Source organism: Lissotriton vulgaris, chromosome 4_1 (genome assembly GCF_964263255.1).
Source record: "Lissotriton vulgaris chromosome 4_1, aLisVul1.2, whole genome shotgun sequence".
In the NCBI taxonomy this organism is placed as follows: Eukaryota; Metazoa; Chordata; class Amphibia; order Caudata; family Salamandridae; genus Lissotriton; species Lissotriton vulgaris.
The window spans coordinates 1,614,973,700-1,614,994,461 of record NC_141691.1 but is presented as its reverse complement, the minus strand read 5'-3'; the positions used below and the strand labels follow the sequence as shown (position 1 = coordinate 1,614,994,461).

Below are 20,762 nucleotides of genomic sequence, written 5' to 3'. Positions count from 1 at the left end.
GAAGTGCAGAGCAAGGCAGTTCTGTGGACACCCAAGATTACTCAACCAGTAGCTATGTTTGCCACAAACTATATTAGATGCATATCAATTATTGATGGAACTCATGCTGTACATTTTTAAGAATTAAACAGGAATATACCATGTTATTCATGAAATCAAAAGCATAAAGTATGCAGGAAAAAAGTAATGTTGACAGGGTAAACAGAGCAAGTTCAGATTCACAACCCAGAGCCACATATTTATATCCTTACACCTCATCTTATGTTTGAAGAGCAAATATGCAAGAAAATAGCTAAAGCGAATGGCAGTGGATATCCTGAATTAGACATACATGATGGACCTACTTAAGGACAGGCAAGTGATTTGGGCTGAGGTGATACCAAGGCAGAGGTCAGAAGCATCACTGAGGTTTGATAGAGACACCTCACTATCAATTTGTTGTAGTTCCATATCTCACTATCAATGTGTCGTAGTTCTAACCTCATTATCAATGCGTCATAGTTCTACACCTCACTATCAATGTGTTGTCGTTCTACACCTCATTATCAATGTGTCATAGTTCTAAACCTCACTATCAATGTGTCGTCGTTCTACACCTCATTATCAATGTGTCATAGTTCTAAACCTCACTATCAATGTGTCGTAGTTCTAAACCTCACTATCAATGTGTCGTCGTTCTACACCTCATTATCAATGTGTCATAGTTCTAAACCTCACTATCAATATGTCGTAGTTCTACACCTCACTATGAATGTGTTGTAGTTCTACAGCTCACTATCAATGTGTCATATTTCTACACCTCACTATCAATGTGTTGTAGTTCCACACCTCACTATCAATGTGTAGTAGTTCTACACCTCACTATCAATGTGTTGTAGTTCTACACATCACTATTAATGTGTCATATTTCTACACCTCACTATCAATGTGTTGTAGTTCTACACCTTACTATCAATGTGTCGTAATTCTACACATCACGATTAATGTGTCATATTTCTACACCTCACTATCAATGTGTTGTAGTTCTACACCTCACTATCAATGTGTCGTAGTTCTACACCTCACTATCAATGTGTCGTAGTTCTGCACCTCACTATCAATGTGTCGTAGTTCTACACATCACTATTAATGTGTCATATTTCTACAGCTCACTATCAATGTGTCGTAGTTCTACACCTCACTATCAATGAGTCGTAGTTCTACACCTCACTATCAATGTGTTGTAGTTCTACACGTCACTATCAATGTGTCGTAGTTCTACACCTCACTATCAATGTGTCGTAGTTCTACACCTCACTATCAATGTGTCGTAGTTCTACACCTCACTATCAATGTGTCGTAGTTCTACACCTCACTATCAATGTGTCGTAATTCTACACATCACGATTAATGTGTCATATTTCTACACCTCACTATCAATGTGTTGTAGTTCTACACCTCACTATCAATGTGTCGTAGTTCTACACCTCACTATCAATGTGTCGTAGTTCTACACCTCACTATCAATGTGTCGTAGTTCTACACATCACTATTAATGTGTCATATTTCTACAGCTCACTATCAATGTGTCGTAGTTCTACACCTCACTATCAATGTGTCGTAGTTCTACACCTCACTATCAATGTGTCGTAGTTCTACACCTCACTATTAATGTGTCGTAGTTCTACACCTCACTATCAATGTGTCGTAGTTCTACACCTCACTATCAATGTGTCGTAGTTCTACACCTCACTATCAATGTGTCGTAGTTTTACACCTCACTATCAATGTGTCGTAGTTCTACACATCACTATTAATGTGTCATATTTCTACACCTCACTATCAATGTGTTGTAGTTCTACACCTCACTATCAATGTGTCGTAGTTTTACACATCACTATCAATGGGTCTCAGTTCTCTCTGCAGCAGGCTACTTGGGATTATTACTGGTTTATTAAAGATGTGGAACCCAGTATTGTGTAAAATCAATGAGCAAGCAATGACGTGTGACACGGGTTATAAGATGGCCATACTAAGGAAGAGGAGGTGCGTGGAAATCCACTGCCCATACATAGGCTCTCCAGATCACAATTGTGTACAACAGACTCCTCCAAACTCACGTGTGTGGTCATTCGGCCCACTGTGTAATGAAGTAGTCTTAATTTGTAAAAAAATTAAGGATAAGAATATATATACCTCTTAGAGGTACAAATACGTCAGGTGCTGCTACTTCCTTGGACATTGAAACGAAGAAAATGTAATTCAACGCAAATGACTTTGATGGATTGTTACTGTCTGGCGTTCCGAGATGCGTCATCACTCATCTTCATTTTGATGCAGTAGAATTTATATTTTTTGATTTTGATACTTGTCTTTTGGCCACCATAAAAGTGTGAATTACGGATGGTAACTGACGTCTTCCAAAAATGGCTTCTAATCAGTTGCATATCAATTCCATGTCTTTTGTAGTTTACATTAACTGGTATTCGTAGCTGAAAGACATTTAGGGGATCATGGTGATCTGAATGTGTGCAGTGATTAATATTTACACAATGCTCATATTGAAAATATTGTGCCCTGTTTCCTGTAGCCTCTGCAGCACTTTGGATGCATTGAAAATCTACTGGGACAGTGCGGCGATCCCTTCATTAAAAGGCCTTTGCTAAAGCTTGAGACGTGTTTGGCCACAAGATACTTTTATTCTGGAAGGGATCACTGGCATCTCTTTCAGAAAACACCAAACACTTGCTCAGGCAGAGCTGAAACACAATAGCATGTCAAACTTAAAATAACCTCAGAAGCAGCAAGAGCATAAATCCCTCAGCCACAGAACACAATAAGAGCATCTACTCAGTGAAATCATCTACAAATTTATGCCAGGTTAAGCATGATAGTCCTTCACCAGAACATCAGCCGGAACATCATCAGGCAAATACCTGGTACCTCTGACTGCCTTCCTATTCCAGTGAGATATCCTGAGCATACTTACTATGGGTGAGATCCGGAGCCTGTATTACTATTTCTTGGCTGCCCTTTCCAGGCCTCCGGCATGTGCTATGCCTCGGCTATTTTAAGGAGTGTGCAGCATATGTGGTGGGTTGAAGTCTGCATTAAAGGATGTAATGTGCAAGGAGATGAGGGTCATTCAGAGAATGAGGGGCAATGCCATCTGAGAGGCCACCCTACATTTTACTTCTGCCTTATGCAAGCCCTTGGAGAGCCACTAATATTAACAGAATAGTTAATCATGGTGCAGTATACTGGATCATTTTGAATGGTGATCGGTTCTGAGTCAGCAATCGAGGTAACATTTTCAAACTCTTACTCATTTCTGATTTTTTTTGTGAGAAATATGGACCAAAATACTTGAACCAAAATACTTACAGCTTTGCATTTTCGGTGCCATTGTTTAAGTTTGGTGATACTGCAAGGATCCTCTTGACCTCAATGAAGGGCACACGGTGATATCCCGACAGGTGTTAGGACAGTGTGATGTTGCCTATGTGTCGAGAGAAGCCACTTGGTTTCAGAGAATAGGGCCTGTAACCACAGAAGAGGGATATTACAATTCTCTGAAGAGCTTCTTCAGTAGGGGATTGAGGAAACCCTTGGGCATGCCCATTAAATTCTAATCAAGTGAAGATGGTGTATAAAATACTGCGCAGGAGTAGATCATGCCTGATGTGTGTTAATGTGCATATATCACCAAAAGGGGGAATCAGGAGAGTAAATGGGAAGCTTTACCTTCTCTCCAACATAAAATACTTATCAAAACGATATAGTACCCAGGTTTATCAGGAATTAGCCCATCCGATTACATGACCCTGCTCAAAAGGAAACCCATTCAGGTTCATAAAGGAACCCCACCTACGACTTGTTCATGGCATACTTTATCGATGGGACCCTCACCCAGAACCCAGAATGACAGTACATGATGGGCTCGACCTGGTTCAGGGAGCTCCTTGATATTGTAGGGATCAAGATATACAAAATGCTCTAGGGTACAACATGAAAATCTGAATTTATTGCTGGTTACTCTAAGTAAAAAGCAGTAGTACAAAGTTGTACCTTGGTGAGCCCTCAGCGCTTTTTGTGACCCTAATGTCAGTGATTGACATGTTATGGCCAAGAAATTAGACCATATGATTAAGTAGGCCTTTGCCAAGACCACCAAAGTCCCTAAGCAATAGTTGACAGAATCCAGTAGTGATTTCTAACTTGTGAATGTGTATAGTATTTCTTTATATGTGGGGATTATTGCTCACATATACCACCTGTCCCGAGCAGATGGTAAATGTGATGGGGGCGGCTGCTTCTGTGGGGTGGCTGAGAAGTTAAGAAGGTGGGAAGGGTGGCGTAGGGCAGGGGATATTGTGGTCTGGCAGTAGGACATTAGATGCTCCACTGTGCGATGCCTGAGGGTAAGGTGAGGACAGCAAAATGGATCGGCACTAACAACACTCCAAAAGTGATTTTACTGTCTAGATGTTATGTCTGGTAAATTCAGGCTCATTGTTGCCACACCCGATTGTTAGACATGACACTTTTTAGGGGTATTTCCCTAAAACGTTTTGCTTTATTGTCCACCTCCTCCTCCTGTTTTTTGCCAAATCTCTTTTCCTGACTTTAGAACTATGTCTGGTGTGGACAACATCGACTTTCACTGGATGTTGTGCCTCTTTACCAAAAAGGTGCAGATTTTGCAACTCTTCATTGTGTGTGACAAGAGTGGTCTGGTGCAACCCATATCATCATGCACCCGACGTTGTGCCCTGATTATCAGGGCGTGGCTCTGATCAACGTGTTCCTAATTGGGGTGCCTCCTCCTTTCGAGAGGCTGCCCCCTGCTTCATTCTCCATTCATCTTCTGTTCTCTTACTTGGCACTCAGTGTGGCGGACTATTGGCCCTCTCTTCACCAAGTCTTCCCTGATGACACTGCGTTGCCATGTAGTATTGTCCGACTCAGGGCTGAGTGGTGGGAATGACTGATTGGACTGGAGGAATGCTTCTGAGAATGATCAGAAGCAGGTCAATTGACTGTGTGACCCCCTCTGTACTTCTCAGAGCTGGACTAGTGCTGAAAGGCTCTTGGGACCCCTTTTGTGTGATCATCTATTGCCCTTGCCTGTGTTTGCCCTGCATCCTGTGGGTGAACTTCTCGAGGGGTTACCAAACCCCTTTTGCCTATTGCCTCCTAATAGTGCTTGCTGCCTACTTCCACCACCTTCCTGGCACCCTGACTAAGAGTGATTTCAGTCACATGCGATCTAGTGCTAGGGAGAAGAGAGGGTGGGGTGTCTCCAATCTGTGGCAGTAGAATAGTTGTGGTAAGTTGGAGGGCAGACAGAGGCTTGAGGACACGGGGTCTGCAGTGTGTAACCAACTGACCTGCTGGCTATCAGTGCACCGCATTAGTATGCTGAGTGCGTATGTGTGCAGGAACTTCCATACGGACTTGTCTGATATCCGTTGCACCGCGTAGTGGTGCAGAGCGAGTGTGTGTGAGTTACAGTGGAGAACCGCCCATGATTAACAGCACTGGGTGACGGTTTGAATCATACTTTGATTTCTTGCCAGAATAGCATAACGTGTGACAATGGTTCTATCCACGCAGCCTCGGCCCGTAGTGCTGCTAAAAAGTGTTATAAATTGTGTAAATACATATTTCTGATATTATTGTGACCCGGGGTGCAGCCTATAACTGTGTGGTATTGAATTATAAGAATTGCTAGGGTGGACCGGGGGAGACAATTTATTGCACAGTATAAGTGAGCTAGAGGGGGTGTAGATTAGGATCTTTCCCAAGTGTGCATATTACATTGTCATTTGAACACAGCTGGGCCTAGTACTGCTAGTACAAAATCCCAATGTGATTTATGCCCAGAGATGTATGATGTTTTTTTTTATTATTGTGTGCATTGAATATAAACATTATTTACATACATCACATGATCACGTGTAAATTCTCTTTTGTGACTCTCAAGGTATTTATTGTGAGTGAGTGAGGCTGTGCCAATGCTTTACACATTGCCTCTGTGGTAAGCCTGAGTGCTCAGTGCCATGTTACACACAGGTGAGCGCAGATTTTACAGTGTATGTAATCACCTGCCCCTGACGGGAATGGTAGGTTCTGCCTGGCTGGGGCATTGCCTCAACCAACCAGAACGCGTCAGTTACAACACCGACAAATCCAAGTGCGTCAACAATGGGCCCGCTCATGACTGAGCGGGCGCAATTAGACAAGGGAATTCTATTCAAATTATAATCATGGCATATGTGTTAAGACTTTGCTCAGTCCTTGCCACAGTCTGAGACAAAAGTTGTGTTTAGTGGGTGTAGATACTTTTTATTTTTTGACAAAAAGTGGCAAAGATGGAGGAGTTTCAACGATTTTGAGACTAAACGGATTTCCTCATCAGAGGTGATATAATTTATATTAGACGAAAGTGTGAGCTAAGCTAAGTCTTGGGCAAATGAGTAAAAAAATATGTTTGGGGTCAGACGCCAGGGCCGGACTGGCCATACCGGGCATCGGGTGTTTCCCCAGTAGGTTGTAGACCAGGGGGCCGATCTTCACTTAAGAAGGTGGATTTTCACTTTTCGGGCCACTCTCACTGTAGGTTTGGATGGGACACAATAATTCTAGCAGTGCAGTGCAATGAAAAAAATACAAGCCTCAGTGCAGCCGAACCACGCTGCCTGAGCCTGACTATGCAATGAGGAGGCTGGTCCGCCAGCATTTGCCAGGGCTGCTTTTGGCTGACAGTCCGGCTATGTCAGACGATGCGTGGGACAATGATGTTCCGTCTATAATCTCACCAGCTCTTTTTATTCCGGGCTCCTTTGGACAAGGTCACAAAGGTACCAGCTGCTTCATTTACAAAATGATTGCATAACTACATATTTGGACCTCGATAGTCCAGTTTGACCCGTGTCCGGCAGCAGTGGTGGCTTCCAGATACATCCTTGCTCATCTAAACAGTGATTGTTGGCCAGGTCACCACTGGAGGGCCATCTTGGTTACATTTGATCAAATACATACATGTAGGTCTTATAAATGTAGGTTAATCCTGGATATAAAGGCCATGCACCATTACCACGCTTAACATAATGCAGACTTTGATTATGAATGACCGCACAGTAACTACTGAGAAGGAGTCTCTGAACTCTTCTTTCTGCTGCAGCCGGGGATGTGTTCCTGAAACCTCTACACAATGTCATTCAGAAGTAGCGCGAGATTAGTGCAGCGCCAGCTGACGTGTATTCGGTTACACCGCACTCTGGCAAGATGAGCCCGGGCAAGGAAGCGCGCGCGCTCAAAGGCGGCAGCGGCAGCCACTAAATAACAATCCTCTGACGGCGCACGTTCTGTCCTTATTTCATTTATAATTAGATGCACGTCGTGAGAGCCAAGCGGAATACAAAGCGGCACCAAAGAACTATTTGGAAATGCTGCATGCCAAACGTCTTTCTAGGAATCCTTACGGGTTTATGTATTAGTCTTCCAATTAAACCTGACGCAGTTCTTCTAATCTAATTTCACCTGTTACCTTCTCTTTAGGATGAAGACAGACTTCATAGAACCGTCCAACTCAGACTAGGAGAGTCACTCATACACACACTCACCGAGTGTAGGCTATACATTCTCACGCACACATAACCATTTGCAGACATGCATCTATATGCGCACACACACATAGGATCGGTTGAGTACTCATAGTGTGAGCTACACACGTCTAGACTCACAAATGCACACATTCACTCATGCACACACACAAATGACTGCTCCAGTCCACAGCGTGGTCTATACATGCTCACGCACATGAGTACATACCATTCACACAGTGCACACTCATGAACATATATGCAAGCACGTGCATGCACACACACACACACACACTGCAGGTTCAGAGCAAATTGCGTGGTCTTAACACGTCCACATACATACATAATCATGCAGAGACATACATGTATAATGGTCCGGTCCACACAGTGTGGGTTGCACATGTTCACACACACATAAGCACATACATATATCCATGCACACAGACACAAATAGCACACAGGATCATGCACCTATATGCAAACACACATGGCTGGTAGAGTCTGCCTCATGTGGGCTAAACTTGTCCACATACATAAACACATTTATAAAGGCATACATAAATATACACACACATACACACACACAAATAACTGTCAGGCCCACATAAATTCGGTTATACATGCACCTCGTACACTCACACACACAAGCTCACCAAAACAAATACGCATACATGCACAGCGAGAATGCTTTGGGATTTCAGATTTCCCAGAGATTATTCTTTTTTAAATATGTATTGTAAATGGTCCTTACCAACAAAGACATTTCAATAATGAGCCTTCACAGATAAGAACCTCCCACATGTTCTCCAGATGTGAGCGAATTAGCTTTAAATCGCTTTGCATTGTCCATAAATCCCGACAGGGGATAGACCCTCCCTTGATCTCAGCCATAATTCATCCATACAAAGCAAGGAGAAAGCTTGCTCAGATGACATCCACCTTATCGAGACCCCCAGAATCAAACGAGCCAGAAGTGGCGGCAGACTCTTCTCTTTGAATGCAGGCAGACTTTGGAACGCCCGGCCACTCCACATCTGAAAAGAGTCTAGTCATTGCGCCTTCAGTAAAAAACTCAAAACCTTTCTATTCCCTTCAATTTAATCATTCTGTCTCGCCCACCCGTTCACTAGCCATGCCTAGCGCTGGGAGGCCTCCGGGTAGCCATGCGCTTTACAAATGTCCTTTTCATTTCATTTCATGTGAGTCCGTTTTGCTTGCAAGCATGTGCACTCGTTACACAAATCCTACATAAACACTATGTCACTGAATCATGCAAAGGCTCCTTCATGAATGCTGAAAAGAGTTCACTGTGACCAAATCAACATGCTCCAAGTATCCACTTCTGGCATCCCTCTACTGAACTAAAGTTTTGGCACAAATGAAAATAAGGTGACCCTAGACACCATGCTGAGAATCCAGGTGTATGGTTTCTCTTGTGATGAAGTCTGCACAGTTCCTAAGGTTATTAATTCCTCCATGACCACTCCATCCACCAGTCTATCATGAGCAGCCATGTCAATGCCATGAAAAGATCCGGAAAACTGCTGTCATGGTTCTTACATGCAGCATTGTTCAGGGATCATGCGTAAACTCTGTCCCTGAATCCTGCACCATCATTACTATTTCAAGTCGTGCATCATTGGCTCAGACTTGAATTTTGGAATGTGCAGGAGATAACACTTAGATGTGTACACCTAAAAATTGGAACAGCTACATGACTCCTGGACCACAGACAAACATCAGCAGACCACCATGAAGGACAGCTACTAAAAATATTTCAGAAGCCCGGTGTTAACACTGCTGCTTGGGTGTTTTCAGTGATGCAGCGCTTCTAGGATTGGTGGGCTGGAAACCCACCAGGTCAGCAGACAATATCACCATGAGGACAGTCTAGATCTAAGTGTGAACAGCAAGACGGAACAAGAACCTGCTGAACTATGGCAGACTTAGTTATGAGGTCAATCATATTTGTGTGTCAATCCAGAGATGAAGGTATGAGTCAAACCACACATTTTATATACTGGTATACAATCTCTTAGGTGCGCAAATAAATATGCATGTATGCATGCGCAGTTTCTATGCAGCAGGGGACCATTCTAAAATGACGTGTTAAATATCACTGTAGTGGTAAAGGTACGCAGCTGACACCCCCTTCCTTCTAACATAGGTACTATGACCATGCCACAATAGTGGTCAACAGCAACTAATGTTTTAGAGAAAACGATGGAATTGGACAGTCAATTGACAGGAAGTTGCAATGCCCACCTTATGGTCCAATAGAGAGCCAACTCTCCCCCCGCCCCTACCCCCGATGCTGTATCGTAATATCTCTGTCACTACATCTATCATGGTTGTTGCATTAACATGCATCTCATCTTTTTTATTTGTGCCATATCTGCTGTTTTATGAATCCTTCATGCGCACTGCGTTCATCATTCGTGCATGTTACTAGCATTTTTATCCCCTAAGGTGCACGCCTTTCATGAGCCCCACCTGGGGCATGCTCTTTGGGAACAAACATATTTTGCGACCATTTCAAAGTTATAACATTTGTGGAAATAGAATGTTCCAGTCAATTACAAAAGCATTGATATATCACTCACTCATCCACCCTTTAAGGGCAGTCCAAGATAGTCCTGTTTTCACCAGGCATTAGAAACAATGTACTAAATTGTTCATGGGGCCCTTTCACAAATCTTTCCAACCATTGTCATGAAATCTGCTTTTATTCAACTCTAAGATATTTCGTCAGGGTAAGTAACTCTGTCACCAAACCTATCTACAGTGATACAACCCTTCTAAAACCCTTCTAAAACTACAAAGACACCGATGACCTTAATGTGGTACACAAAACTCAATTATACATTTGCAAAAGCACAAATTCTTATCAACCAGTCTTTGTACACCCAGCAGATATCTGCTACGACTTGAATTCAGAGCATTAAACTCAATGCGCTGTAATCATGTACAGTATGCTTGGACTTCCAACTGCTTTGTGTAATAATACCTGGGCTGCAGTGGGCAGGCCGTGTTTGGAAGACAGGTGTACAGTAAGGTAGTTACATCAAAACAGGAACCCGGTGTCCACATCTCAGTTTCCAGTCAGGCTTATAAACACATTGTACACAAAGGGGATGATACGTTGTCCCCTTCAAATCTTCACATCCTTTTGTCATCATGGCTTATGTAATAAAATAAAGGTTGCCCGTTTAATTACTGTGACAGAGTTTATCTCTCACATGTTCTGTCCCAACATATCTTCCACAAACCCTTGAATAGCCGCCCTTCTAACCTAATGATCTTACTCTGGCATTCTTCATAACTATAATGTACTGGGAATGTAAAGCACGATGGGCTAGCAGCATGAACCCTGTGTAACTGTGATTCTCTTGTCTCCATCTCATTCCTACATGCTCAGCCGTCTGACCGCAGTAGAGGAAGAATTCCTCAACATTACAGATTGCTGATAGTAAATACGGGTGATTTCCTTCTTAGGGATGACAGTAGTGCAATGGTACCTCTCTTTTCATCGTATGTTCAGATCAGGGGCATCACTCACTATATTAGTGATGAAGCCAAACCTCAAGCTTAACAGAGAACTGAAGCCTTTCAATACACACTGGGTGCAATGGATCTCAACAAATTGTCTTCCCAATCTACTGTTTCTTGTGACGCATACACGCATTTGCTCCGCCCTTGTGTGAAGTTAGCTTTTAGATCTGTCTAGGGTTCCTGTTTTTGATATCAGCTTTCCACATGAGCATAATTCCTGCTTGCACTGGCAGTAGAGCCTCTGAGGCTCTACCCTCTACGTTGAACATATGAGAGTCTTACCTTTGCAGCAACTGAAGAGTTGGGCTTCTCGAGCAGGTCCCAGAGCTTTTTCCTTTTGTCCGGACAGCAAGTGTTGTCAAACTCTTCTCCTTCCCGCTCTCTCAGGGTCTCGGCCTCGCGACGCAGCTCCTCGTTCATCTGCTCTTTCTTCTGGTGATATCGTGCCTGGCAGCAGGACTCCAAGTAGATCTCGTCAATTCCCCAGTACTCAAGCTCTTGGCCAAAAGAGAGGGCACACATTTCTTCCATCATGTGCAGCTTCCCTGTCCTGTAGAAATTCAAGATGGAAGTGAAAGCTCCTGGATGTCGATCAAAGAAATATTCATTTTCATTCAAGGTGTAATCATCGCAGACCTCCAACAGGGTCTCGTGCGTATTGCAGTCTCGTAGTTTCCCTAGCCGCGTCCTCGGAAGTCGGTCCAGTGTCCTCCACAACACTTCGTGGTTCAGGCCACCTACGTTTATCTTCACTCTCCTTGAACATGTTTTGCTTCTGATGATTTCCACCGGCTCTGGAGGCAAGGAAAGAGTAGACCTTGATACCTTCCGATTCAGCCCTGATGGGGCCTTTTCTGCCATGTTAAATGAAGTGCCTGTGCAATGCCACAGTGTTCGATGAATGAATCAAGGCTACAGATGGCTGAGGGTTGGTCCCTTTAGGCAGGCTGGCCCATGCTTGGAACTGTAAGACAAAAATATGCATGAGTTTTAGAAGTCATTTAGACACATTTTCATCCACTCACGCATTCATTCATCTAGTATAATGCGTCTAAGAACTTTATTGTAAGAAGTTAATGATATTGTAAAGATGACATAACAGGATATCCAAGGCAAAAACTACTCGTAAAGAACAAAGGAGAAAAGACACAGAAGTTAAAATGTGTTCCAACATTAAGAATTAACAGAAAAACATGTAAGCACAGAGGTACCAAGTACAAAAAAAACATCAAAGTACAGAGGCGATTCTAGGTACCGGAGAAGGGAAGCCAACAGGCCATAAGAGGGAAGTGAGGGCAGGCTTCTTGGCCTTAAAGTAATCCACAGGGAGAGTGGGATGCCAGGAAACAGGTTGGGAAGCAGAGAGAGCAGGGTGGCAGGCCTGGTAACAACCAAATCCAGTGAGGAAAGGCGATGAGGTATCGCGCGACCTGTAGACCCTCCTTTACAGCAAAAAATGAGACCATTCAGGGACAAAATAGTGAGGCAAAGGAGAGAAGAGGAAATCCTTACAGGACAGCCGCCATGCAATTCTTTTGATGTACACATGTTTTGTTCAGGATTCATATCAGTAAAGAGTGAAGAGGAACTATAATTGAGCTGAAGAAAAATGAAACAGTGAATGCCATAACTGAAGTAGACAAATCTGGGCGTTGAAAAGGAAATGGAACTAGGTGTGATGCTTCCTAAGCTCTTTAAGCATGTGTGACACAAAATAAACACAAAATAATTTACAGGAATGTTAAAAGAGCCAGCATAGCCCAATTATAGAAAAGCGTAAACCTGGGGGAGGCTGGCAAATAAAGGAAATTGAGAAGGTCACCACTAGTAATTACATTAATTGATTTTTTTAATGAATAATATCAAGACAGCTTAAAAACAGCTAGGCTGAGTGTACTATTTACTGCTCACAAAATATGGGTCTCACTTTGCAATCAGTATTTTTACAACCAGTAAAAATGTTCCCAAACCAACCAGAGCTAGTCTGGGAAACCAAAAGCATCCCTGGGAAAAATACTCAAGCCAGCCTTGCACCCTTCCTCTGCTATTATTATCTCTCTTTTACCATCTCTCTCCTCTCTCTGATTGCTTTCTCTTTGCGTTCCTGATGGACCTGGCCCTTTTTGCAGGGTTGTTCCCAAACTTTTTGCCTTCCTCCTGTATTTCTTCTGACCTGTTTCTGTAGGCTTTATGACTCTGGCCACTTTGCATTTGCTGATTGTGCTAAAGTGCATGCACTCTCTCCTGTAAACTTGGTATGATTGGTCTATACCTGTTTGGCATATTTATTCTACCTGTAAGTTCCTTGTATAGTGGTATCCTATATACCCAAGGCCTGTAAATTAAATGTTACAAGTGGGCGTACAGCACTGCTTAAGCCACCCACAGAAGTAACCTTTCATACATGTCTCAGGCCTCTGCCACTGCAAGGCCTGCATGACCAGTTTATTGGCACAGTGACTTGGCATATAAATTTACTTGCCAAGTCTGAAACTCCCCTTTTACTACATAAAGGTCACCTCTAAGGTAGGCCGCAGGTAGCCCTATGGGCAGGGTGCTGTGTAGGTGGAAGGTAGGACGTGTGCCTTTATTGTGTGGCGTGTCCTTGTAGTGAACAACAGCCTCTTTGGTTTCTCACTGCTGTGAGGCTGCTTCTCTCATAGGTTTGCATTGGGAATTCCTTGATATGTGTTTCAGTGGTAATTTTTGATCTGGAAGGAGTAGCGTTGCCATGTTTGGAATAGTTGTGATAAATCCTCCTTATTGGTGAAAGCCGATATTTTTTATTACTGTTTTAGAATTGCCCCTTTTAGAAGTGGTTATGAAAAACAGTGGTCCTAGACCTAATTTTAGATAGAACAAAGCAAGCCTATAGTTGTAAGTTCCTTATTTTGAGCTTTAACATCAATTGCTCACAGTATTAAATACAATCATTAGACTGATAATGCAACAACCAAGACTAACATGTTGGAGAATAAAGGATTTTTATTCCAATAAAATTTCAACAGTAAATTAAAGGTTCCTTTACCTATAGACACTTATGGTACACAAGGAGGATACTCTTAAGAACGTGGAAGAGAGAGGTGCTCAAGAAATGAAAGGGTGAGTGGAAAGAGCAAAAGTTTGTGATTTTTTAAAAAGAAATATAGACTGGTTCACCGATCCCAGTCACTTTTTCCTTTGCCACATTTAGTATTCAAACATTGTTCTTTATTACTAATGTAACACAGTACAGATTCTTGTGTAGCACATTTTCACATATTAGGGCAGGTCGTGGTCCAAGAGGGGTTATGAGGGCGTCAATGTTTCGACCCGACTTAATGCTATAGGGTAAGTGGGGGCTTCAGTCTGTGGGTCTTTTCAGGACGGGAGGGCAACCTCAGTACCAAAGTTGTGTCAAACTCCCATGTGAAGATCTGGGTAGTCAGTGTAATCAATTAATCAATACGTGATGCAGGGCATTGTCGGGTATCTCCAAAAGTTTGTCATAAGGCTCACCGAGTCCCACGTAACAGTCAGTGGTGGCGTCCTATTGTTCTAAAAAATTAGTATCAAACATGACTTTAAACACAACATACTAACCAGTCTGGCGCCTTACAACGTTGTTGATGCCAGGGAGAAGTTGTAAGAGTGCATATAATCCCTGATGAAGGCACTGTTTTAGTTAGCTCAATGGCTGACTGTGAAAAGTCTGCATAATGCTAGAGTTTCAGGTTAATGCAATTTTAAAGCATACTTTGGCATCAGACCTCCGTCTAAAATATAAACCCCCAGTTAGGGGCCAGTCATTGAGTAAGTTGTAATGATTACAACGTGAAACAATAACTATTTATTATGATTGAAGGCCCCACCCTGGCTTCTAACTAAGTTAATTGTTTAGCGGGGGGCTTTGTCAGTCTGATTGTCTATTGAAAAGGTACAGCATTGGATGTATCAGAGTCCAATTACAGAATTCCAGTTTGCGGGCAGCACTGTAGATAACACATACAACATGCTGGCTCAGATGTTGGCTCATGAGTCGAAGCCTAGAGTCTTCCATCCTTCAGATAACCCCCAGGCTTTATTTAGAAACACTAAGAGGAAAACCTTCTCCACTGTCCACAGCAGAGGTAAACCTCTCTCGGAGACAGAGCAGCTTCGAGTTTCAGCCAGGATGGGAGAGAGGATATCTATCGGCTGTAATCTGAGAGCAATGCAGCTTCCTAGCATGATGCATTTCCCTGCATTGGCAATGTACACTTGATTTTTTCGAAGCATTGTGACTGCTTTGCAGAGAAGTAGTGTAGACAGTGCTAAACAAAAAAACAATATTGATTTAAAGGCTCTTTATGTTGCAAATATGTCCACTGACTTCATTTCTAAATTATAAAACAGTTCTAGTAGACCCCACGAATGCACATTAATCAAGGCCTCCACCTAGGATGCGGCTCATTCCTCAAGGCTGCAGTTAGAGGCAGGTGGAACTGCATCTGTTCTCACACTCTCCACGATGCCTCGAGGATACCTGCTGTGACGTTCACCACAACATGCCTGTACCAGGTTTTCAGACCTCATCCATGTCACCCCCAATGTCCCATAAAGGCTAACCTAAAAACAGCAGGCCTGCCAGTGCACACAGTGCAGCCACGTGACTCAAGGGTTACTGCTGCACCACACGGCCACAAGGTGAGAGGCCCGGAACAGATGATCTTGAACTACTTGCTCAGAAAGAGCTTCTTGTTGCTGTGGGAGAGGATAACGGTGGCTGCTTAGGAAAGGCAGAGGATCCAGTGTCTCACTCGCCATCACCACGGCCCTAGCCAAGGCCATGCCCTCTTCTCCCGGTACAATCATATGGTGACAAATATATTGGCTTAGCATGTCTGAAAGAGCGTCCCGTTAACCATGAATTCTGAAGAGCGCCCATGAACTTGATGAAAATCAGAGTGTTTGAAATCTTATATGACAGATAAAATGCAGTAGCTACCCATTCGACCATGCAGAAAGCTCATTGTGTCTTGCAAGGGGTTGGAAACTGTTATACAAAGAGCAGTGCGCCACGGATAGCACACTGAGCCAGCACTGCACTGTGAACCTCTCCTCCACTCCCGTCTTCCCTCACAGGCGCTCTCTCTGCCCTCCGCTCCAAGGCCTCTCTCTCTCCGTGACAGGCAGGCCTGCATCCGTGAACGTCACCAGCTGCCGGGCTCCTATAATCAGAGCGGGAAGGGCTGTCAAAGTTCTGGCAGCCCCTCCATTTTGTGCTGATGGCCGGTGTTCTCCCCGCTGTAATCTAGTCCTGGCAGCTCTTCAGCAGCACCCAATAGGATTACTATCGACAGAACCTTATCTTTCAGGGGGGAGTCCTTGTTAGCGTGAGGCCTTGCTTGCTGTTTACTTCCAGGGGGAACCCCAAAGCCTGGCAGCGGCAGTGCATTTGTGACGCCACAAGATTGATGTTTTATACTGGGGTGAACTTGGAACTGGAAAATCATTAGCAGCTAATTTATGGCACAGTACTAGGCATGGCCGGCTGCTACTGATCATATAAACGAGTGAGGTAGCTTCCACTGAGCAGGTGGAATATCTACAGCATGTAGAGGCGGGAGGATCACGTGATGCACACTTTTCGGACCATTCGTGTTTGTACTTGCAACGTGGGTGAATTGTGTCAGGTGCGCACTATGCTTTAATGTGGGTCCGGGAAGAGATTCAATTCTAACAACGTCCCACTGTGAGGGGCTACACCTTACAACTTGCACTGCTTGGGTGAAAGTACATCACTAGAGTTCCCCACCACCAGCAGGTGGTAAGTCTCAAATCACCTGCGGGGTCTTCCCAATTTCTAACCGCACACTCCTACAGGAGACACTTGCACGTTGCACTGTTTTTGAAAAAGTAAACATAAAATACTCGAAACAAAAATGTTAACAAACTACAGGCATATACAGATTTAAATAATGAGGCAACAAATATCAGAAATACGGATACTTAATAAATATGTGTGTATACATTTATATAAATAGATGTGTATTTAGCTGTATATTTATACGTATATTATGCGCCGATAGACAGACAACCAGTTGTTTAGCATGCCTATGGCATTTCTATTGTTTATGATACTAGCCTTACACAACCTATCACGCACTCCCTCCTTTGGCGTTGTATTGGTCCTGGGCTACGCATAGTATATCTCCAGCGCTTCATTAAATCGCTTAATGATCATATTAATAATATCTTAAGTAATATCTGCGTACTCTCACTCCCCAGGGACGCATGGCAATTGATTCCAACGTCGCTGTTCCAATGAAGGTGCCAATAATTCACGACTAAAGGAACCCCCGTCGTTTGGGCACAGCGAGGCTCCTTCACTTACCTGACCGCGCTCAGCATAAACAAGGGCTGCAGCCTCGGGGGGAGGGCTCGGGGATTCCCCCTTCAAGGGCTGCGCGCCGCGGTGGTCCTGCCGGAGGGCGGCATCCTCTGCGCAGGGGCGGCGGGAGGCTGCTGGGGCACCCTACATCCCTGCCCCTGGAAGAGGTCCCGGGGCTCCAGCGCCACAGTAGAGCGGGGGTGAAAGGCGGAGACTCCACAGGGTCGAAAGAACAACATGAAATCAGTGCCGCCGCGGCTGTTGCTGGGAGGGGAGGGAGGATGCAGGCCGGGAGCGCTCCCTGCGCCGCCTGAGATGGTGCTGAAGGCGCTGCTGTGCGCTCCGCCACTGGGGGAGAAGGCAGGGAGCTGGGCAGGGAGCATGGAGGGAGCCGCAGAGACGGTCCGCACTCACACGGGCGCGCGCACACACACACACGGTACAGTCAGCTGCACAGACACTCACAGGGCGCTGGCAGCTCAGAGCTCTAGAGGTGAGAGCTAATTGGATTGGGCTCCGCCGCACATCTACCAAGGACAGCAGCAGCAGCAGCTCGGCCCGAGCGCTCCATCCCGGGCAGCAGGGAGCGCACTGAAGCCATCCATCCCCCGTCTTAGCCCATGATGTCTCTGATCTGATGGCCTGTGCGTGTGGCCGCGATGGTAGGCTCCTCGGCAGGGCAAGGCTGTGCCCTCGCACACGGTAGCGGCCCCTCGTCACAGATGGAGAGAGAAGCCCCGGCAGCAGGCACGCATCCAATGGCAGCAGGCGGGGAGGACTCCCTCAGCTCCCTCCCGCCGCTCCTCAGCGACCCAGGGCCATCTCCCCGGCGTCTGGCACGCGTGGAGGGGCTCCGGGAGTCAGAGCGTCCGCCGGTCCATGCGGGGCCCCTTAACAGGTGCTATAGATGGCAGGCTGTGCTCGGCTTCCCCTGCTTAGTACCGGTTTGATTCAGGCATCGAGCTGCTGCAACCCCCCTGGCAGCTCCTAAGCCATGTACTGATCTTTCGGCGGTGGATCCTGGCACAAAGAGGGGAGGCCACCACGATGCCAGCTCACTCAGAACGCATCACCTTCCTCCTGAGCACGATGGCAACGCGGTAGGCGTGTTCCCGTGTGAGCATTCCTTGGAGAAGGAAACAACACACCAGGACTGTGACACACAGGCACAGCCCTGACTCATTTTCGATACACTTAGATCAATGCAATCACATTATCACATTCACGTGAGAATCTATCTATCTATCTATCTATCTATCTATCTATCTATCTATCTATCTATCTATCTATCTATCTATCTATCTATCTATCTATCTATCTGTCTGTCTGTCTGTCTGTCTGTCTGTCTGTCTGTCTGTCTGTCTGTCTGTCTGTCTGTCTGTCTGCCTGTCTGCCTGTCTGCCTGTCTGTCTGTCTATCTGTTTTGTCTACTGAGTGGGGGAATCCCCAGCCAAAGGGAGATTCACAGATTTTATTCCAAGAGTAGAGCCACAATGGATAGAAAAAAGGATTCAAGTTTAGGTATAATTATCAGCCCCACTATCATTCAAACTAGACAATCATTAATAGAGCTTTAAAAATACTTAAAAAAAGATTCCGTAACAAAACGTTTCTTTCAAATGAGCATAAAGAGACTGTAGGACAGTTGAGGGTGATAGAATGGACAGTTGCAAGCATATAGGACTCAGCCAATTCCGCCAACATATTAAAAGAGCTGGACAAACAAATAGGACATGATTGAGATCTTGGGTACCGGTTTGGCACAGATTACAGACCGCCAAAGAGCCATACCATTTTGCCGAAAGGGGATTTATAGGGAGCATACCCTGCCTCAAGAATATCCCAAAACATCTCAATCCATATGGCAAATTTCAAAGAATATAAGGCTGTGCTTTATTTATCATGCAGGAGTCTATAACAGAATAATAGCCCTTTTTTTCTGATACAAGCCTCCCTGTCCAGGTGAAAACTCAAGGATCATGTGGACTGTTTTAAACTGATTTTTAATTGGTGCGCTGTTAAAGCTTAATTCAAAGATTGATCTAGTTGCAGCAGACTTGCCACAACCGCAAAGTTTCTATGGATTAAAGAGTTCTCTATTAGGCCGCCCAAGATGTCATTCTTTATACACAACCTTAACGAGCCATCATCACTCATTGCAAGGTACGTAGCCCAACAAACCACCCCGCGAGACTCTGGACGAAGGCACTTCTCAAACCAAATTCTAGCCTTAAAGCTGCCACAGGGAGAGCTGTATTGACTGAAGCTAGGCTTCTAAGGACGCGGCCTTCCATCGTATGTAAAAAAACAAACATTTGGAAACATCAATCAGTTCTAATCCATACAACAAAGAAGCAGGGATTTTGGCTCGGTAAACCTCTAATAAAAGTGAAAAGTGCCTTCTCCCAGTAGCCCTATAAAAGGCACCTGAACATTTAGCCTGAGAATCGACTTTGGTCATGGTATTTTCCATTTGGGCTTTTTCACTTAGGTTCCCACACACTATCTTCCCCAGGAAGGTGTGAACTGTGGTCAATGTAATCTGTGTTCATTTTAGCTACAATGCATTACATTTACATTCCACATTAATTTTTTCATGCTGTCACCTCATATGAGCATTTCCAGCCCATGGACAGCTTTAACAATCTCCCTTAACTCTGATAACTCTCATTTCAAAGGACGTAGGGGTCAGATGTACGGCCGATTTTAGGGGTCACAATGGAGAATCAGGCCATTTCTGACAGCTAAAACGGCTGTCAGCATGTACCAACCAACCAAATAGGGTTTCCGAGTTTCTGGTAGGGAGGGGCATTTCAAGGGCATCCCTTCCTAATATTGAGTAGCAGAGCCAAGTATGAATATTTTGTGATCAGATTGCAGCCGCAAAACCTTAATATTTTACAGGCTCCATGAAGGAGGTGGTAATCCATTCACTAACAGGAAGGGGTCCCCAAGGGACCTCCCCCCGTTATGAATGTAGGTGCCAATATTTTTAAGAACAGGCAGTGGTCCCACAGACCCCTGCCTACTCTTAAAACATGAAACGGTAACTTTTCCATTTTTCTTTTTTAAATGCATTCCATTTTCCCTTAAGGAAAATGGGCTGCATTTCAGATTTTTTTTTATTATTTAACCCGTTGAGTGTTCATGACGAGCTCAGCTCGTCATGAGGCACGGTTGAGCTGCACTCATGACGAGCTTAGCTCGTCACGGCCGTTGGAACGTTCGCACGCGGGGATAATTTCCCCGCTGTGCTGAACGTTCCAAAACGG

At 44.5% G+C, this 20,762-nt stretch overlaps 1 protein-coding gene across 1 annotated transcript in view; it reads right to left on the bottom strand.

The window, feature by feature from the left end:
- KCNB2 (potassium voltage-gated channel subfamily B member 2) overlaps positions 1-12,061 on the bottom strand; it is a 657,238-nt gene extending 645,177 nt beyond the window's left edge. The window contains exon 1 of the mRNA XM_086965881.1: positions 11,421-12,061. Coding sequence (XP_086822007.1) covers positions 11,421-11,999 — 579 coding nt within the window. The 5' untranslated portion in view covers positions 12,000-12,061. The remainder of the gene's footprint in view (positions 1-11,420) is intronic.
- Positions 12,062-20,762: the final 8,701 nt, after the last annotated feature.